The following is a 16,286-nucleotide window of genomic DNA, read 5'->3' as shown; positions in this document are numbered from 1 at the left end:
TTTGTGTTCATTCTCTGGTCGCAAACTAACTTTAAGGTGCATACCGCCACCTTCTGTATCGGAGTGTGTAGATTCATTTACTTACTGTGTATCAACTGAATTCAACAAAATGAAGAGAGAAAAAACTAAAACAAACAAAACAAACACTTTAAACCCTATTACCCAACCTTGTCTGAATTATATAATCTATTAATCCCTAATTTCCCTGAAATTCTGTCCTGAGCTCAAAACTGATTTTAAACTCCATTCCTGCCCTGCCTCATGCACTATATTCTTTCATGGCTCCCTCTCTGAATCGTATTTCCAGCACTGCATGATAATGTGCTCTACGTCTTCTAGAGTGTTACACCATTGACACCTATATGTTGTACTTTTCCCATCATTAAATGTTATGGTGACCTCCTCTCTCCTGTTACGATATCACTAACTTGTTTAGTATGAACTGACTTCTGTATTTTATAATAGTGTCTCTCTTTGTTGTCTGAATCATATTCCTTCTGCCAATAGTTATTTATAGCTGTTCTAATTAGTGATTTTGCTTCTCCTCTACCGTAAGCTACTTTTATTCCTTTGCTGTTGTTTACTTCTTTCTTTGTCAACGTATCTGCTTTTTCATTTCCTTTAACACCCATATGAGCAGGGACCCAACAAAACTGCACTGTTATACCCATTCTTTGTATTCTTAGCAACATAATATGCATTTCTGTCATTAGATCTTCTCTGACTGTTTGTCAAACCTCTGAGAGCTGCTGCTGAATCTGAACAAATGACTGTTTTCAATGGCTATACCTGCACAATCCACTGAAGCCCAAAAATTACTAAAATATGGATAATTAAGAGTCAATCTGTGATGTATGTTTACATTAAATTCTGGGATATAAATCCCAACTCCAACATGCCCATTTTCAGGATTCTTCGAACCATCTGTATATACTGTTACGAAACTATAGAATTGTTTTTGAATATGTTCTTTAACTGTTTGATTAATGTTATCTGTTATTGACCAGTTTTCCTTTTCTTCTAACAGCTGTAGATCAACAAAAGCATCTGGTAGAATCCATGGAGGAACATTACTTACCGTAACAGATGGACTGTAATTTACCTCTTTCAAACACATCTTTTCTGCGATGTTAACAATATTACATCCAAATCCTCCATTATTAGGCTTAGTATACTCCTAGCATTCACTTAAAACCTCAGTGGTAGGGTGTTCCCTTCCAAATCCTTTTAATCGAACCCAGTACGCTGCTGATATTTTCACTCATCTAAGATGTAATGGCAGCTCACCAGCTTCTACTAATAGAGCGTTTATTGGCGTTGTTCTCATTGCCCCTAAACATAGCCTCAATGCTCTGTTCTGAACCCTGTCTAATCTTTGTAAACTTGTTTTACTTGCTTTCCCATAAACTATACATCCATAATCAATAGTGGATCTTATTAATGCCCGGTATATGTTTAAGTGATATTTTAACAGTCCCCCAGTCATAACCACATAAATTCCTCATGAGATTTAACACTTTAACGCATTTTGTTCTTTATATGAAAATTCCATGTGTTCTTCCCATCAAACCACAGCCCAAAATTTTTAAATTCTGACTCTCTCTCTAAAGGTTGTCTGTATAGGGAAAGATTAATGTTTATTGGTGCTTTCTTTCGTGTAGATAACATAAAGCATGAATTAGTCACTGATATCTTGAAACCCCAGTTATATGACCACCTTTCCACAATCTGTAAAGCACCTTGCATATTCTTAATCACATGATTAATGTTTCTCCCTCTTTTCCAGATTGCCCCGTCATCTGCATATAATGCAGCATTTATATCTATATCTATATCACTGAATATATCATTTATCATAATAACAAGATGGGACTAATCGCACTTCCTTGATTCCATTTTCTGTTTTAAACTCACTAGACATATCTGATCCTACTTTAACCCTGAATGTACGATTTGATAAAAAATCTAGTATCCAGTTATACATCTTTCCCCCAATACCAAGCTTACTCATTTTAATTAATAGTCCTTCTTTCCACATGTAGTCATATGCTTTTTCAATATTTAAGAAAATGACTGCCATGACTTCTTTCATATGCAGAGTTTTTTCAACTTCATTGCTCATCTTCACTAAGGCATCTATGGTGGATCTTCCTCTACGAAAACCACTTTGACCTGGGTTTATCAATCCTTTATTCTCTAGAAAATAATCTAGTCTTTTCACAATCATCTTTTCCATTAATTTACATAAGTGTGATGTTAATGCTATAGGTGTGTAGTTGCCTGTATTATCTGGAGCCTTACCTGGTTTAACAAATGTCAGAATCAGAGCACTTTTCCACCATACAGCTTTTAATTGGATTTCCCCTCCTATGCTTGAACAAAATTGCCTCCATGCATTTCTCTTTGTCGATTTAATAACTTTCCTAACCTTAGCTCTCTTTTTTTTTTTAAAAGCTCGATTTCGTTCTTACTACACTCATCATTCCACCAAGGTACAATTTTCCTTTTACCACTTATTTTACTTATTGGAATATACATCGATGCGGTAATTGTATCGGTGTATTCATCTATATCACCTTCCATATTTTTACTCCTTTCAAATTCTGAATAGCATTCCTTAAGTTTATCTGTGTAACTGCTTCCCCATAAATTGTTGTGTGCATTAAAGTCTCCACACCGTATTTCTCTTTTACTATTTTCTCCTGCTATTTCATGGAACATTTCAAAAGTTAGAGGCTTACATGGATTATAGAAGTTAACCAGCGTAATATTTGTTCTGCATATTTCAGTAATTGCACATTCATATTTATTTGGACAAGATTATTTCCGGAATGCCATTCCATCCTTAATGAAAGTTGAACATCCTCCACCTTGTTTAATGTTTCTATCACATCTTGCTGAAGTGTATCTAGGTATTATAAAGTCTAATTGAGGTTTTAGCCAGGTTTCTTGAATGCAAATTGCATCTGGTGTAACATCTAGTTCATAAACAAACCTTTTAAACTCCTGACCATTTGAGATTATACTTCTTGCATTCCACTGTAAAATGTGGATTACCATTATGATATTTATTACTGTCTTAGTAGTTATCATCACAGTTTAGGGGATTAAGCATTTCATGTATTGGATCTCCCTCAGTGCTTGTGATCCCTAAATAATTCCTTGCTGCATCAACAATTGTATCAAGCCTAGTCCTTCCATCTTCCTGTTGTAGAGCTATGACACTAAATGCAACAAAGTTAACAGTTAAATCAACAAGTAAAGTCCCCTGCTTTACTTTGCACCTATGAGAACATGATTCGTGCACAGTGTCGGTTCTCTTTACTGTGGGAGGTTCCCTTTCTTCATTCGTTTGACTAAGGTTGTCATTTCGGCGTTCTGTCAGTTCCTTGTTCATTCTTCCTGCACTTATGCCTACCTTCTTTAATGCTTCAGCATATGAGACCTGATTCATAATTTTGTATCTTTGAACTTCTCTTGCTTGCCTTTGCACAACACAGCCTTGAAAAGCGGCTCTATGTTTTCCTCCACAGTTGCAGCACTTTACTCTCATTTCCCGTATGCATGATTCACTCCGCACCGTGCACCTTTCCTTTCCTTTACATTGTCCTGCAACATGACCCATACGCTGACACTTGAAGCATCTAAGATGTGGCAGAATATATATTCTCTCTCTGGGTAACTGAACATACCCATCAATACTTTCTTCTGTAATATTTCCTCAAAGTGAAGTAGTATTGATAAGCTCTCACTCTTCTCACCTCCTTTTTTACTGAACATTCTTTTGGTTTCCGTAACTTTTACTCCGTTCTCTTTAAGTTCTGACACAATTTCCTCAACTGATATCGCTAGAGGAACACCAGATATCACACTCCTCAATTTGGCAACTGCACCTGGTATGTGTGACTTGACTTTTTCTCCACCAATTTTGTTTAATATCATTCTCTGCTGTTCTTCATCTTTTGCAAAGATTAGCAGCCTTCTGTTGTTTAAGTATTTTGCAAACTTAACTTTTCCAATCTCCTTTTCAATTATCTTTGTGTTTTTAATTGGATTGAAGAGATTGCCAACTTTGTTACACTCAATGATTACTATCCATTCATTTTGATTTACGTTATTTCTAGTCACATCATTAATTGCAGGCCTGCTATTTGAGGCCTTGTCTGTGGTTTTTATCCTTTTAAAGGTATCCTCAGATCTCTTAGAGTTACAGATCTCTCATAATTAGCCCTTTTCCTCCTTTTCTGGTAGTGGACCTGTTTCCAGTCCATTCCACTATAATCCCATTCTTCATCTAAATTTTCCACCATGATTTCTACATTCACGATACGGTTGTTGCAAATCCGCCAAACCTTTTAAATGAGCTTATCCTCTGTTCTCCAACTCGCCTACAAAAACAATCTTCATAGTAAACATTAATTATATTAGAGCAATAGACTATGCGTGGCCTGCGATGGACTGGCGACCTGTCCAGGGTGTACCCTGTCTTGCACCTGATGTCAGCTGGGATTGGCTCCAGCCCCCCCGCGACTGTACGCAGGATAAGCGGTTGATGATGGATGGATGGACTCTGCGTGGTGGAGGAGCAGTGATGCTAAAGAGTACTGAGTGGACCATACACAATAAACCCTGCTGTAGACTACTGTAAGACAGTACACAGGCACAAACCACTTAACATGCTGTTTTCTGAGATTTATTAAATTAATACATGACAATCATTGATAGTCACCTATTTGTTCTATCTGAAGTCATAGAGATTACATTAGTCATTAAATTCAATTAACCCCGGTACCATGGGATTACCAAAAGTAATGTTAGAAAGGTAAATCTGATCTGAATTTTAAAACATTGTGTTTTCAAGAGGAACACATTTTCCAATGTAAGGTTAGCCAAAAAATGTTGTCGTCTTCTTTTTCTTCTTTGAGTTTTTAAGGCAGCTGGCATCCATTGAGTTGCATTACTGCCACCTTTACCCTCAGCTTTCATTCATATTAAATCCACCTATCTAATCCAGTTGCCCTCAAAAAAACAAATATCCTTTTCCTACCTTCCACACTTTCTCCACATTCCAATAAACTTTTGACAGTATTATCTACCCGCCCTATTTATTGTAACTGTGTTATCATTTCTTGTCTCTCCTGAATAAATTTCCATGTTGTAACAATATGTTCTACTGTTTCTGCCTCATGTAATTGTTCACACATTCCTGTTGGATGTTTTCCTATAATTAAAATTGTGCTGTTAAGATTGCTATGTCCAATTCGCAGCCTGCTTATTACCACTTGCTCTTTCCGCTTTGCTCCTCTACTTCTTGATATGCCTACTCTGTTTTGGATTGCATGTAAGCCTAAATGTCTACCTTTTGTTGCATTATCCCAGTTCTGTTGCCATTGTTGATTTAGACTTCACACTATTTCTTTCCCCTCTGATTTTGATAATTTAATATTGACTTCAACATCTCTCAACATTTTTTAACTGCTTCTTTTGCCAACTTGTCTGCTTTCTCATTTCCCTGAATTCCCGAATGTGCGGGGACCCACATGAATATGGCATTTTCCCCCTGTCTAGCTATTCTTGAGTTCATAAATAAAACTTCATACACCAGGTCCAGGTGACTTCTGGCTGTACCTGTCTTCATGCTTATAAGAGCTGACACAGAGTCACTACATGTTAATATTTCCCTATAACTAATTTGTTCCATCCATTCCAATACGATCAATACGGCGAACATTTCAACTGTAAACCCACTCAAGACAATCAGATGTTCTTTTGCTAAGTTCCACTTACCTGGGAAAAACAACTGCATACCTTCTTGCGTCTGTTTGCGTGTCCTTTGACCCATCTGGGAAAATCTGAATACTTTCCTTATACTTACTGTCCCTATAGCTATAATATACACTAGTTAAATCAGCAGTCTTATTATTGTCTTTAATCTTAAGTAATTTCAAATCTACACATGGTGTTTCTAATTCCCAGACAGGTCTGATAGGCAACACCACGTTTGCGCCAAACTCTTTATCATATACTCCTGCTTCCTTTGCCATTTGATCCCCTGTCCACCCAAAACTTGTTTTTTGTGTTGTGTCCTTCTCCCAGAATGTCTGCAGCATCCTTTTTGCTGGATGACCATCTCCATGCCCTCTTAAATTGACCCAGTAATTAGCCCCTCAACCACAGTGGCATTTCCCCAGACTCTTCTTCTTCTTCTTCTTCGTGTAACAAGTACAAACATTTGTGAAAGGTGCATACCATCACCTACTGTACCGGAGTGTGAACATCATGACTTCATGAAGACTTTCTAATGTCATTATTATTGGCAGTGGAGTAGGCTACTAACCAAGATTAGTAAACTGACAGTTACATGGAAAGTTGGTGGTGCCCCTTTAAATGGCCTGTTTCTCATGAAAATGTACAACTTGTCATCCTCCAACTTGTTTTTGCCACCTAGTGGATAAAACTGGGCACTAAGACCAAAAATATTAAGATGGTGTTAAATGCTGGGGAAGTGTGACTCACATCTGTAAAATATTGTATATGTCATAAACCAAAAACTCTGATGCAACCAATTGCTTGTTGTAATCAAACCTGCTGCTCTCAGAATGGTCTGACTTATAATTATAAACATTATTATTATTGTTGTTGTTGTTGTTGTTGTTGTTATTAGCATTACAAATAGGAGAATAAAATAATAAATAAACATGTCGTTTTACACATCATCTTCCGGTCCAGAAGGTGTCGCACTAGAATTTGTCGAGCTGTTCAATCTGTGTCGCGTTTCCGCTTCTTCTTCTTCTTTGGTGTACTTGCCTGCAAAGGGAAGTGTCCTCCATGGTGTCATTGTAGACTACTTGAGGTTGAATATCCAGAAATAAACAATGTCTGGGTACACACCAGACGAGAAGCTCCGTTTCGAGCAGCTTTCAAAGCTCCGGAGGCAGTGGCTGAAGGACCAGGAGCTCAGCCCGAGGGAGCCCGTGGTGCAAGCTAAACCTGCCGGCGCCGTCACCAAGTTCTGGGCTGGCTTTCTGGAGCCCAAGAGCCTGTGGAGACTTTACGTGAGTGCTGATACAGAGCTAACGCTAGCTAGCACAACAACCACCGGTGATAACAGTGAACATGCTAAATATCTATAAAGAAAGTTATTTACATAGAGAGTTTACAAAGTGTAACTACTGTTTATTTTTATTTTTTTATTAAAGCTAACGTATTTAAAGCTACAGCGCAGCTTTACTCGCCTCTTCCAACGTGGTGAAACATCCAATTTAACCCAGTTTAATTCTTTATTTAATTTTCGTCCTTGTTTGGTTGCATCATAGTCAAATCTGTAAAGTATAAAGACTCAGAATTGTAATTTTACCCTTCTGTTGAAATAATAACTCGTGCATAATGTACTACATTTATTATTTGACTACATGGGAGCAAGTGGAAAATAAGTTCAGACACCAGCCAAATGCTGGTAAAATGTGCAAATGGATGGTAGATTTACTTCACTCTGATATCGGCTGACCGATTAATCGATCACTAATCCTATGGCTCTCGGTTCAAGTTATTTATCATGATATAATACCAAATATTCTCTTGATTCCAATTTTTCAAATGTGGGGATTTTCATTGTAAATGAAATACTGTTGACTTGTGGACTGTTGGCTTGACAAAAATGACGAATAGGCCTTTCAAAATGACATGTTACTGCAGGAAACAGGCCACAGGTATAAATAATAAAATGAATGATGGCTTTTCCATTTAGCTGCTTCGGATTCAGGGTCCTGGTATTGTGCATGCTGGCTCACTGTCACACTGTTGTGGCTTACTGGGACACCTTAGGAAAATATATCCAGCATTAATATTAACACCTGTACTTTCCCTACTATGACAAGTCACAATGTATGCTTTTCCTTAAGTTTCTGATAAAAATTTTTCACTATCTCCTTACATCTTATACTGATACTGTCGTTAATAGAGTAAATCAAAACTTGGCAGATTAATCTATTAAAAACAACTATTAGCTGCAGCTCTATTGAGATTTGACTTTTACTTGAGAGTACAAACTAGTGAGGGAGGTTTTAAACCAACATGCCTGCTGAAATGTTTATATTGCAAAAATGGTGTTATATACCTTTTACACATGGTGATTTTCGCTATGAAACTGTAATAGCCCTACTTTATCTTACTTGATTGTCCATTTGAGACTTCTCTGATTTACTTGGGTCTTCTTCATGTTTCAACATCTACACAAGTCCTCAAGGCAGCACCTGTTTCCATTTTGATTTCCTAATTCAAGTTCTCCCTCCCTTTTTAAAAACGCTTTATTTGTGAATATTTTACATGCATACACTTCCCGCTTACTGAGAGTGAAAGAGCAAGCTCCACCTTATGTTGAAGTATGCAGGATCTGTTCGGAGCAACAAATTAACCCTGTGATTCACTGTGTACTTCTTTTCTATTAATATTTTCCTGCGTCTGATGTGTATCATCTCCTTACAGACCTACAAAGCATACAGAGGTGGCGTTTTCACATTAACACGGCTGCTGATACCTGCTTGGATTGTTCACTACTACGTGAAATACCATGTTGCTGTAAGTCAACAGAAATGTTAGACATTATTTGTGATATTAGTAAACAAATTAGGAGTAAAGAGAATAAAGACCTATTACATGTTAATGGTGTGGTACATATATCTGGTGAACAGAATTTTATGACTTGATAAGCAGAACTCCTGGATGTTACACCTTCAGTTTGTGTGAATGTTTGTGAACAGCCTGTGATTCACTGATGTTATACTGATGAGCTTTTAGAGAACCATAATACAGAGTTCAACACACATGTTTAAGTATGTAAAGTGTAAAATTTCATGCTTCAGGTAGCATACAAATACGGAAGTTACAAAGAAAATAGGAGCTCTTGAGAATGATGGATATGCAGCGTTGACTTTATTCCATGTTCTTTCATTCTCTCTTGCATTTGACAAAGAAGGGTGCTATACATTACACAATTCATTCAGGTGTCAGCTTCAGGTTATGAATTCAGTCATTTTACAGTGTTGTAAACTGATACATTGATCAGTCAGCATAATCACTAACAGTGTAATTGTCTTCCACAGCAAAGGCCATATGGCATTGTGGAATTAAAACCCAAGCTGTTCCCAGTAAGTATGACTTGTTTATTAATTCTAACATTGTACCTTTTTTGTTTTTCCTGTAATAACTATAATTGTTCTTTTTATTTTTTGTATGTGCAACATATTAGCTTGCTTTACCAGCCATAGGAAGGTCTGATTGTTCCTCAGTCTGATTCCTTGCAAACACACTGTCCTGAGATGCTCTAAAAATAGCCTAGATAAATGGCTCTTTGAGATGTCTTTGCCGGGTGGACAATTTCAAATGTTTTTATCCTTGTTTTTTGTGTATAGGGTGACACCATTCTGGAGACAGGTGAAGTTGTTCCAGATCTCCCTGACACCCATGGTCATCACTGAAGTTGAAATATTTCAATAATTTTCATTTCTGTTGTAAAAACTGTGTATATGGCAATAAAATATTACAAAGTAATTTACGAGTATTAATGATTTTTACAGATTCATGTAAATAGTGACATATTACAGTGTATGTTTTTGATGCTTTCACTTGTAGGAGGCTGTAGTATCTCTTGCTTTTTGCTATCAGATCAGTTTAAAGAAAATTTGTTGTAAACTCAGCCACAGTAGTGAAGCGGCTATCTGTAAATTACAATGCAATTCAATTATGTTACTCCATGCATTTCATTTTGGAGAAGGATACTGTGGTTGGACTAAATGCAAGGAAAAGGCAAATGCTTTATAGCAACTCTGGTACACCACTGAAGATGCACTGGATTTCCAGATAGTAAATGAACATAAAAAAAAAAAATAAAATGTTAAAAATTTAGACTTTGAAGTTAATTTAATGCTACTTTTAACTGGCCTTATAAATAACTATACATGTACAGAATGTGTTATCATGTAAGAAAAACAAGGCCTTAATAGCTGTTATTTTTGTCTTAGGGCCGGTTTTCTGACGATAAATGCTGCCTCGTCGAAAAATGCTAGCGTAGCGCAAACTGATAGCAGAGTCTATCGAGTCGCTCTGCCCTATTGAAACATGCAATCTTATGTGTCCCCTTTTCCAATCCCATAAAGTTATAACTGTCACAGTATTATGACATCTTGTGTTTTTTGATTATATTATAATAACATATCAGGGGTAGCGTATAGACTAATATCCCCTATCAAATAATGATCCCACTACAGAATCATTTTATATTGCACCACTACTCACTCCATGTGTACTGTAAGGAGATGGGGAGCATGTTAAAGTACTATATTGTGCCATTTTTATTTAAGATATCAGGGGTAGCTATTCTGATTGATCATTTTTTGATGTTGCTGACGATCAGCCACTGTCCCCTGTGCTTCATGCGCGTCACAGTCAGTCATTGTTACAGTACATTGTAGAAGTATTAGTTGTGTAGAACAGGTATTATCACTAAAAATAATTTTATCTTGATGATTTTTTATATACAATAAATGGTGGTGTGTTTAAAAATATATTGGTGGTGGTCGTTTTTCCAAACATGGAGACTGCGCTTTTACTCTGAAGGGCGGTAGTGGCTTGTAGCTTTATGAATAAAAAAACGGCAGACGGCGATGGAAGGAGAAGCAAGGCTGTTGGTTTTGTAAGTTAAACAGTTTCTCCAGAGTGACATTTGTGTAGAAATGAATGAGTTTCTACAAGACGGGACGGGCTAATAAGTTACCAACTGTATAGGCGGTTGAGGAAATCAAAGGTAAGGACTGCACTACTTTTCTGTAACGTCCTAACTAACGTTAGCCCTAGCTTATGTAGCGAAGATAGCTGGAACGCCCTAGCCTAGTTAGCTAGCTTGCTAACTTTAGCTAACCAAGTTCATCAGTTCGCGAACTGCAGTTCGCAGGGCCAGTGTACTTCTGACACGATTGCTTGTTTAAACTCTAGAATTGTTAAGATAATGAGCACTTAAATCCAATGTACAGTGTTTTTCCCGACAGTAACGTTAACGTTAGTAATTTATGTGAGGAAACCCTACAAACAGGGCGCTAGGCAAAGATCCAGCCTAACATGCTAAGCTAACTAACCGAAAACAACAACACAGTCGAAGGTGAGGAAGGACAAAAACGAGGGTTGGTGAATTACTAGTGTTATCATATTATGTTCTTTTCAGTGGTGACATACCTTTCAAGGTTTAATATGCAGCGCAAATAAGACCTAGATCACGGACTGTCATAACGTTACTATGTAACACTTACGTTATCTATGGTCTATTCGGGTTAAGCACCCGTTGCTGTTATTTATTCTTATGGTTTGTTACTTCTAGTTACTTTCATATGTCAAATCGTTTGTGTATGTATAGAGTAGGGAGGTATGGTTCTTGAATTTATGTAAGGCAATTTCTCTATACGTGCACGTATATTTCTGTTCTCTATACTTTCGGAGGGAGACATGTTCATGTTCTTATAACAAGAAAAGCTTGTATGTCATAAGTTAACGAAAATAGATCATGTGAACTCATAGCTAAATGTTTTGATTATGATGTGAATATGGTCATTATAACAAACGGTCAAGAACACCTGGATGAACCGTGTTTAGTGCAGATGTAGGGTTAATTGTAAAATTCCTCTTTAAGTTTATAGGTCAGATTGTAGACTTAACTGCAGCACCTCAGTAGGACTTTACAGGTTACTGTATGTCTGCTTTACCCATCTTATTTGGTGGTTTTGAGACTTTCCTATTTCAAAATAACTTTAACCTAATATGTCTCATGTCAGATCATGTCAGCAATCAAGATTGCCCTGCAGCAGAGCCAGAAGAGTGGCAGAAGGAAAGCCTCTGGAGCAATGTCTGCAGAGGCGTCACCAGACTCCAAGTGTCCCATCTGTTTGGACATATTTAACAACATTTCTTACCTGGACCTCTGCCTGCATAAGTTCTGTTTCCGCTGTATTCATGAGTGGTCCAAGAACAAAGCAGAATGTCCTCTATGCAAACAGCCTTTTAATTCAATCTATCACAGTATAAAATCAGAGCAAGACTTTAAGAAGTTTGACCTACAGCCACTGGATAATGGCTCTTTTGGGACTTTTGGGGGAGTGCGGTTTAGATACCGCACAACTCTTACCGGAGTCCATCGACAGATGCGGGGAAGGACTTCTCCACCTCCAGACAATGGAGTGATGTTTGAAGCCTCAACAGGTCCTCCGCGACAGCCTCAGGACCGCTACATTCGGCGCATGATGATGAGGTTGGCAGCCAAGAGGAGAGCTGCAAGTGAAGGGAGGGTGGTGAACAACGTCAGGGAGCAGGAAATGGTCAACTTCAGAAGGGAACTGTACCGACGTGGGGTGAAGGTTCGGAGTGTTCGCGATGGTGGCCGCTCCCGAGACACTTCAGCTGAGTTCTTCCGAAGAAATCCTGCCTGCCTCCATAGACTGATCCCCTGGCTAAAAAGAGAACTCATTGTGCTATATGGAGCCCACGGCTCTTTGGTCAACATAGTTCAACACATCATCATGTCGCGCATTACACGGTATGACATGGAGGATGGAGCTATTCAGGAAGAGCTCAGGCCGTTCCTCCAGGCACGCACAGAGCACTTTCTGCATGAGTTCATCAGCTTTGCAAAGTCCCCCTTCAATATGGAGGCCTATGACCAGCATGCTGTCTACGACTGCCCAGCTACTTCTTCAAATGAAGACAGCAGCTCCAACTCGTCTGTAATAGCTATCTCAGAGGATGAGGAACTTGAGGTGGAGCTGGGCCCCCCGGGAGACTCCACGTCTACACTGAGCCGTTCTGTGTGGGATGATGAGACGCCTGGCCCATCGTATTCTACGACAGCGGAGCAGAGCAGGGCAGAATGTCTGTCAGTCCTTGACTCAGACTCGGACAGCAGTTTAGAGGAGGAGAGGCGGGAGTTTAGGGCTTCTCCACAGCAAATGAGTCCTCATAACCAAACAGACATGACTCTGGGTGAAGTTAACAATGAAGAGTTTTTGTCTGACGACAGTGATGACTGTGTCATTGTAGGTTTTGTTAAGCCAACGGCAGAGAGGACTCCTGAGCTGGTTCAACTTTCCTCTAACTCTGATGAGTCTGCCAGTGAAGATACTAAAGAAGTGCCTCTTCTGCCTCAGCACATCCGCTTCTCCAGTCTCAGTCCTATAGCTTCACAGAGTAGTGATCCAAGTGGCACTGGACAGTCAGAAAATGTAGAAACAGACCACTATCATCAGTTGGATTCAAAAGATAGAAGCAGCTCTTTAAAATCCGGCAGACACAAGACATCCAGTAAGTCAGACAGAAAAGACACATATAGAAGATTTGACAGTAATGATAGATCTAAGGAGGGGCACTGGTCAAAGGATAGAGACCATAGGAGAAGGAGGAAGTCAAGAAGTGGAGAGCATGGGCACTCTAGCAGGTACCCGGTGATCTCCCACAGCAGTGTCCGCACTCTGTCAAGAGAAAGAGGGTATTGTTACACGAGTGGCAGAGACCTCTACTCAAAATGTGACAATAACTGTAAAAGGAGGGACGACGATCACAGCTATCGGTCATATAGGCATTACAACCAAGAGAGAAATGATAGTGGGGTGCATTACACAGAGAGGCGCTCTTATTCTTACAGTAGCTGCAAGTACTCAGATCGGCACTCTCGCTCCAGGAGCCACAGCAGGGACTCACGGAGACGGGACAGGAGGCATTCTCGATCTAGGACTTATTCCAGCAGTCGTTCCCCTTCAGTGAAAAGGAGAGCACACCACGACAAGCCGGGCGGAAAGAGGAAATACAAAACAAGACATTTGGAGGAGCCGTCTGAAGACACACACACTCACAACTTATATGCTGAGGGCGACTCTGCCACGCTGTTGACAAAGCACAAAAAAAAGAGCAAAGAGAAGCATCGTAAAAAATCCAAAGAGAGGTCAAGAAAGACTAGCAGGAGTCTCAGTGTGGAGCTCGTCATCGAGGAAAACTCTTGTGAGCGAAGCAGGCGTCACCATAAGAAAAAAAAGAAACACAAGAAGAAAAGCAAAAGGCACAAGGGTAATGAGCGCACAGAGAAGTGCTCACCCAGTGTCATTACCATTGATAGTGACAGTGATTATTTTGCAAATGACAGTGTGACCCAGGCCAGCAGCACTAACAAGGACACTCCCATCGACAATACCACAGATGACGCCGCAGACCCTGCCCCTCCCCTCTCTCATGTGTAGTTGAATGGAAGCTCAGATTCCTGCTGCGTGTGGTGGGAACTGATGTATTCACCCTCAGTTGCTAATGCCTGCCAGCAGTATTTTAGATCAGAACGATGTTCTGTATGTTGAAGGTCACCAGACCTTGAAGGATATAGGATAGGATGAATTCATGTGCCCCTTTTTTAAATGCCGCCACAAGTGTGCTGATTACATGACAGACCCAGAACTAGAGTGGTGTTCATTCACATCATAAATGTCCATTTTAGCGAGGTCACATCAACGTACACACCTAAAACAATCCTATTTTCTGTGCAAAATGCCACTCTGAACAAAGTAGAATGGGGGAAAAAATATTGTCAATTCTTATTCTGGAAATTAATTTTCTTTAATGGATCAATTTTATTTCTAACGCGCTCTCAGGGATCATGTTGATTACAGTGATGTTCTGCTATATTCTCAAGTCAAAACAATTTCTACCTGCTTATTATATGCAGATGGTGTTTGGATTTTAGGATGGGCTCTTTTGTATTAAATTGTATTTAAAAATAAATTGCAGTCAGCAACTGTGTGTGCTTTTTTGTTAATGTTGGTTTATTTCATGCAGGATCAGACTGAGTATGTTGGGTTCATTTGATTAATAGCTGGGCCATACATTTGCCAACTTTCTTAGTGTGACTTCAGCTAGACTGAGGCTTTATTATCCGAGTGTGTTTTGTAAAAAGCTAAAATGATGTAGTCAGACTTGTTACATAAGAGGCAGTGCTACATTGATAGCCATTATAATTGATAGTTGGTGTTTCTCTTATGCACACAGATCAGAGTCATGTGGTAAACAGACATTTTGCTATTAAACCCAGAAGTAGATAGATGGTTTTCATAGGGAATAGAGAAAAGAGAAGAAGAGATTGAGTTAAAACACTTGATCCAAGCTAAGAGAATTACGAACAATGTAGTGTGTTGAGTACCCAAAACCCCTTTACTAGTTTACATCTTGTTTTAGAGCTTCAGATTAGACCACTGGTGTAAAATACAGTGAAGGGAAGAGGTGGATGAAGCTAAAAGCTTTAAATGACTGAACATGTGTTTGCATAGATAAGTAGTGTGATGGTCTAGCTCTGTAACAATAGCACATGTGAGAGAAAATAACTATTTAACAAATGTGTATGAGACTGACATAGAAACGTACCAGACAACACTAACACAATACTAAATAAATATACAGAAATTGTAAACCCAACGTAATGCAAGGTGGTGCCAGGGAAGAGGGAGCCTTCCCCCTACCGGGATCGGGCAGTTCCTACATCACCTGGAGATAGTGCCCAGCAGCCTCCAGTTCCAACCAACCTGCATCACTGAAAAACAACACATACCAGCCCTGGCATATTGCCCTGGAGCTGTAACAGTGGCCTTACAAACAGAAGTAGTCGTAAATTTGCTTCCAAATTCAGCTAACTCAAACCTCCATCTGGTTCTTATACCTCCTTAAGATAAACAGCAGTGGCTATACAGTATAGTTAAGTTTCTATTTCATGAGACAGACCTTTTACTCTAGATTGACTATTGATTGGTCTTTGGACACCTAAGCATGGCTCTGAAGAAAATATTACCTTTATTTAGCTGACGCTTTTATCCAAAGCAACTTATAATTGCTAGACATCTCAGAGGTCGCACAGCTCTGGAGCAACTAGGGGGTTAAGTGTCTTTCTCAGGGACACAATGGTGGATGTCTCACAGTGGGAATTGAACCCAGGTCTCCCACACCAAAGGCAAGCATCTATGCGCCACCACCACCAAGAGAATATAATTCACTTTTTTCTAAATTGTTGATGTCAAGGCCCATTCAGGAACGTTCAAATAAAATGACAATACCATTTTGTTTGCACATTTTAGTCTATTAATACAAATGACATACAACATACTTCAGAGGACTGCAGACCATTTAAAAAGCACATTGTTGTTTTTGTTTATGTGCTCTTTTTTTCCTACTTTCCAGCATCCATTAAAAAAAGTATAATGATCAGTTAGTATATCAACTTG

At 39.0% G+C, this 16,286-nt stretch overlaps 2 protein-coding genes across 2 annotated transcripts; both read left to right on the top strand.

The window, feature by feature from the left end:
• Positions 1-6,786: 6,786 nt before the first annotated feature.
• On the top strand, positions 6,787-9,549 carry ndufb6 (NADH:ubiquinone oxidoreductase subunit B). Its single transcript, XM_038713285.1, has 4 exons — positions 6,787-7,055; positions 8,485-8,577; positions 9,102-9,146; positions 9,411-9,549. Exons 1-4 carry the CDS (start codon positions 6,876-6,878, stop codon positions 9,474-9,476), a joined length of 384 nt encoding a protein of 127 aa, XP_038569213.1. The 5' UTR covers positions 6,787-6,875; the 3' UTR covers positions 9,477-9,549.
• A 1,087-nt stretch (positions 9,550-10,636) lies between these two features.
• On the top strand, positions 10,637-14,817 carry toporsa (topoisomerase I binding, arginine/serine-rich a). The gene is made up of 2 exons (XM_038713281.1): positions 10,637-10,801; positions 11,820-14,817. The coding sequence occupies exon 2, from the start codon at positions 11,823-11,825 to the stop codon at positions 14,265-14,267; it is 2,445 nt and encodes an 814-aa protein (XP_038569209.1). The 5' UTR covers positions 10,637-10,801; positions 11,820-11,822; the 3' UTR covers positions 14,268-14,817.
• The last annotated feature ends 1,469 nt before the right edge of the window (positions 14,818-16,286 follow it).

The sequence above is a fragment of the Micropterus salmoides genome, unplaced genomic scaffold (assembly GCF_014851395.1).
Source record: "Micropterus salmoides isolate LMB-PRFRI ecotype aquatic unplaced genomic scaffold, ASM1485139v1 Ms_hic_scaffold_12, whole genome shotgun sequence".
In the NCBI taxonomy this organism is placed as follows: Eukaryota; Metazoa; Chordata; class Actinopteri; order Centrarchiformes; family Centrarchidae; genus Micropterus; species Micropterus salmoides.
This window is presented reverse-complemented; position numbering and strand designations above follow the sequence as displayed.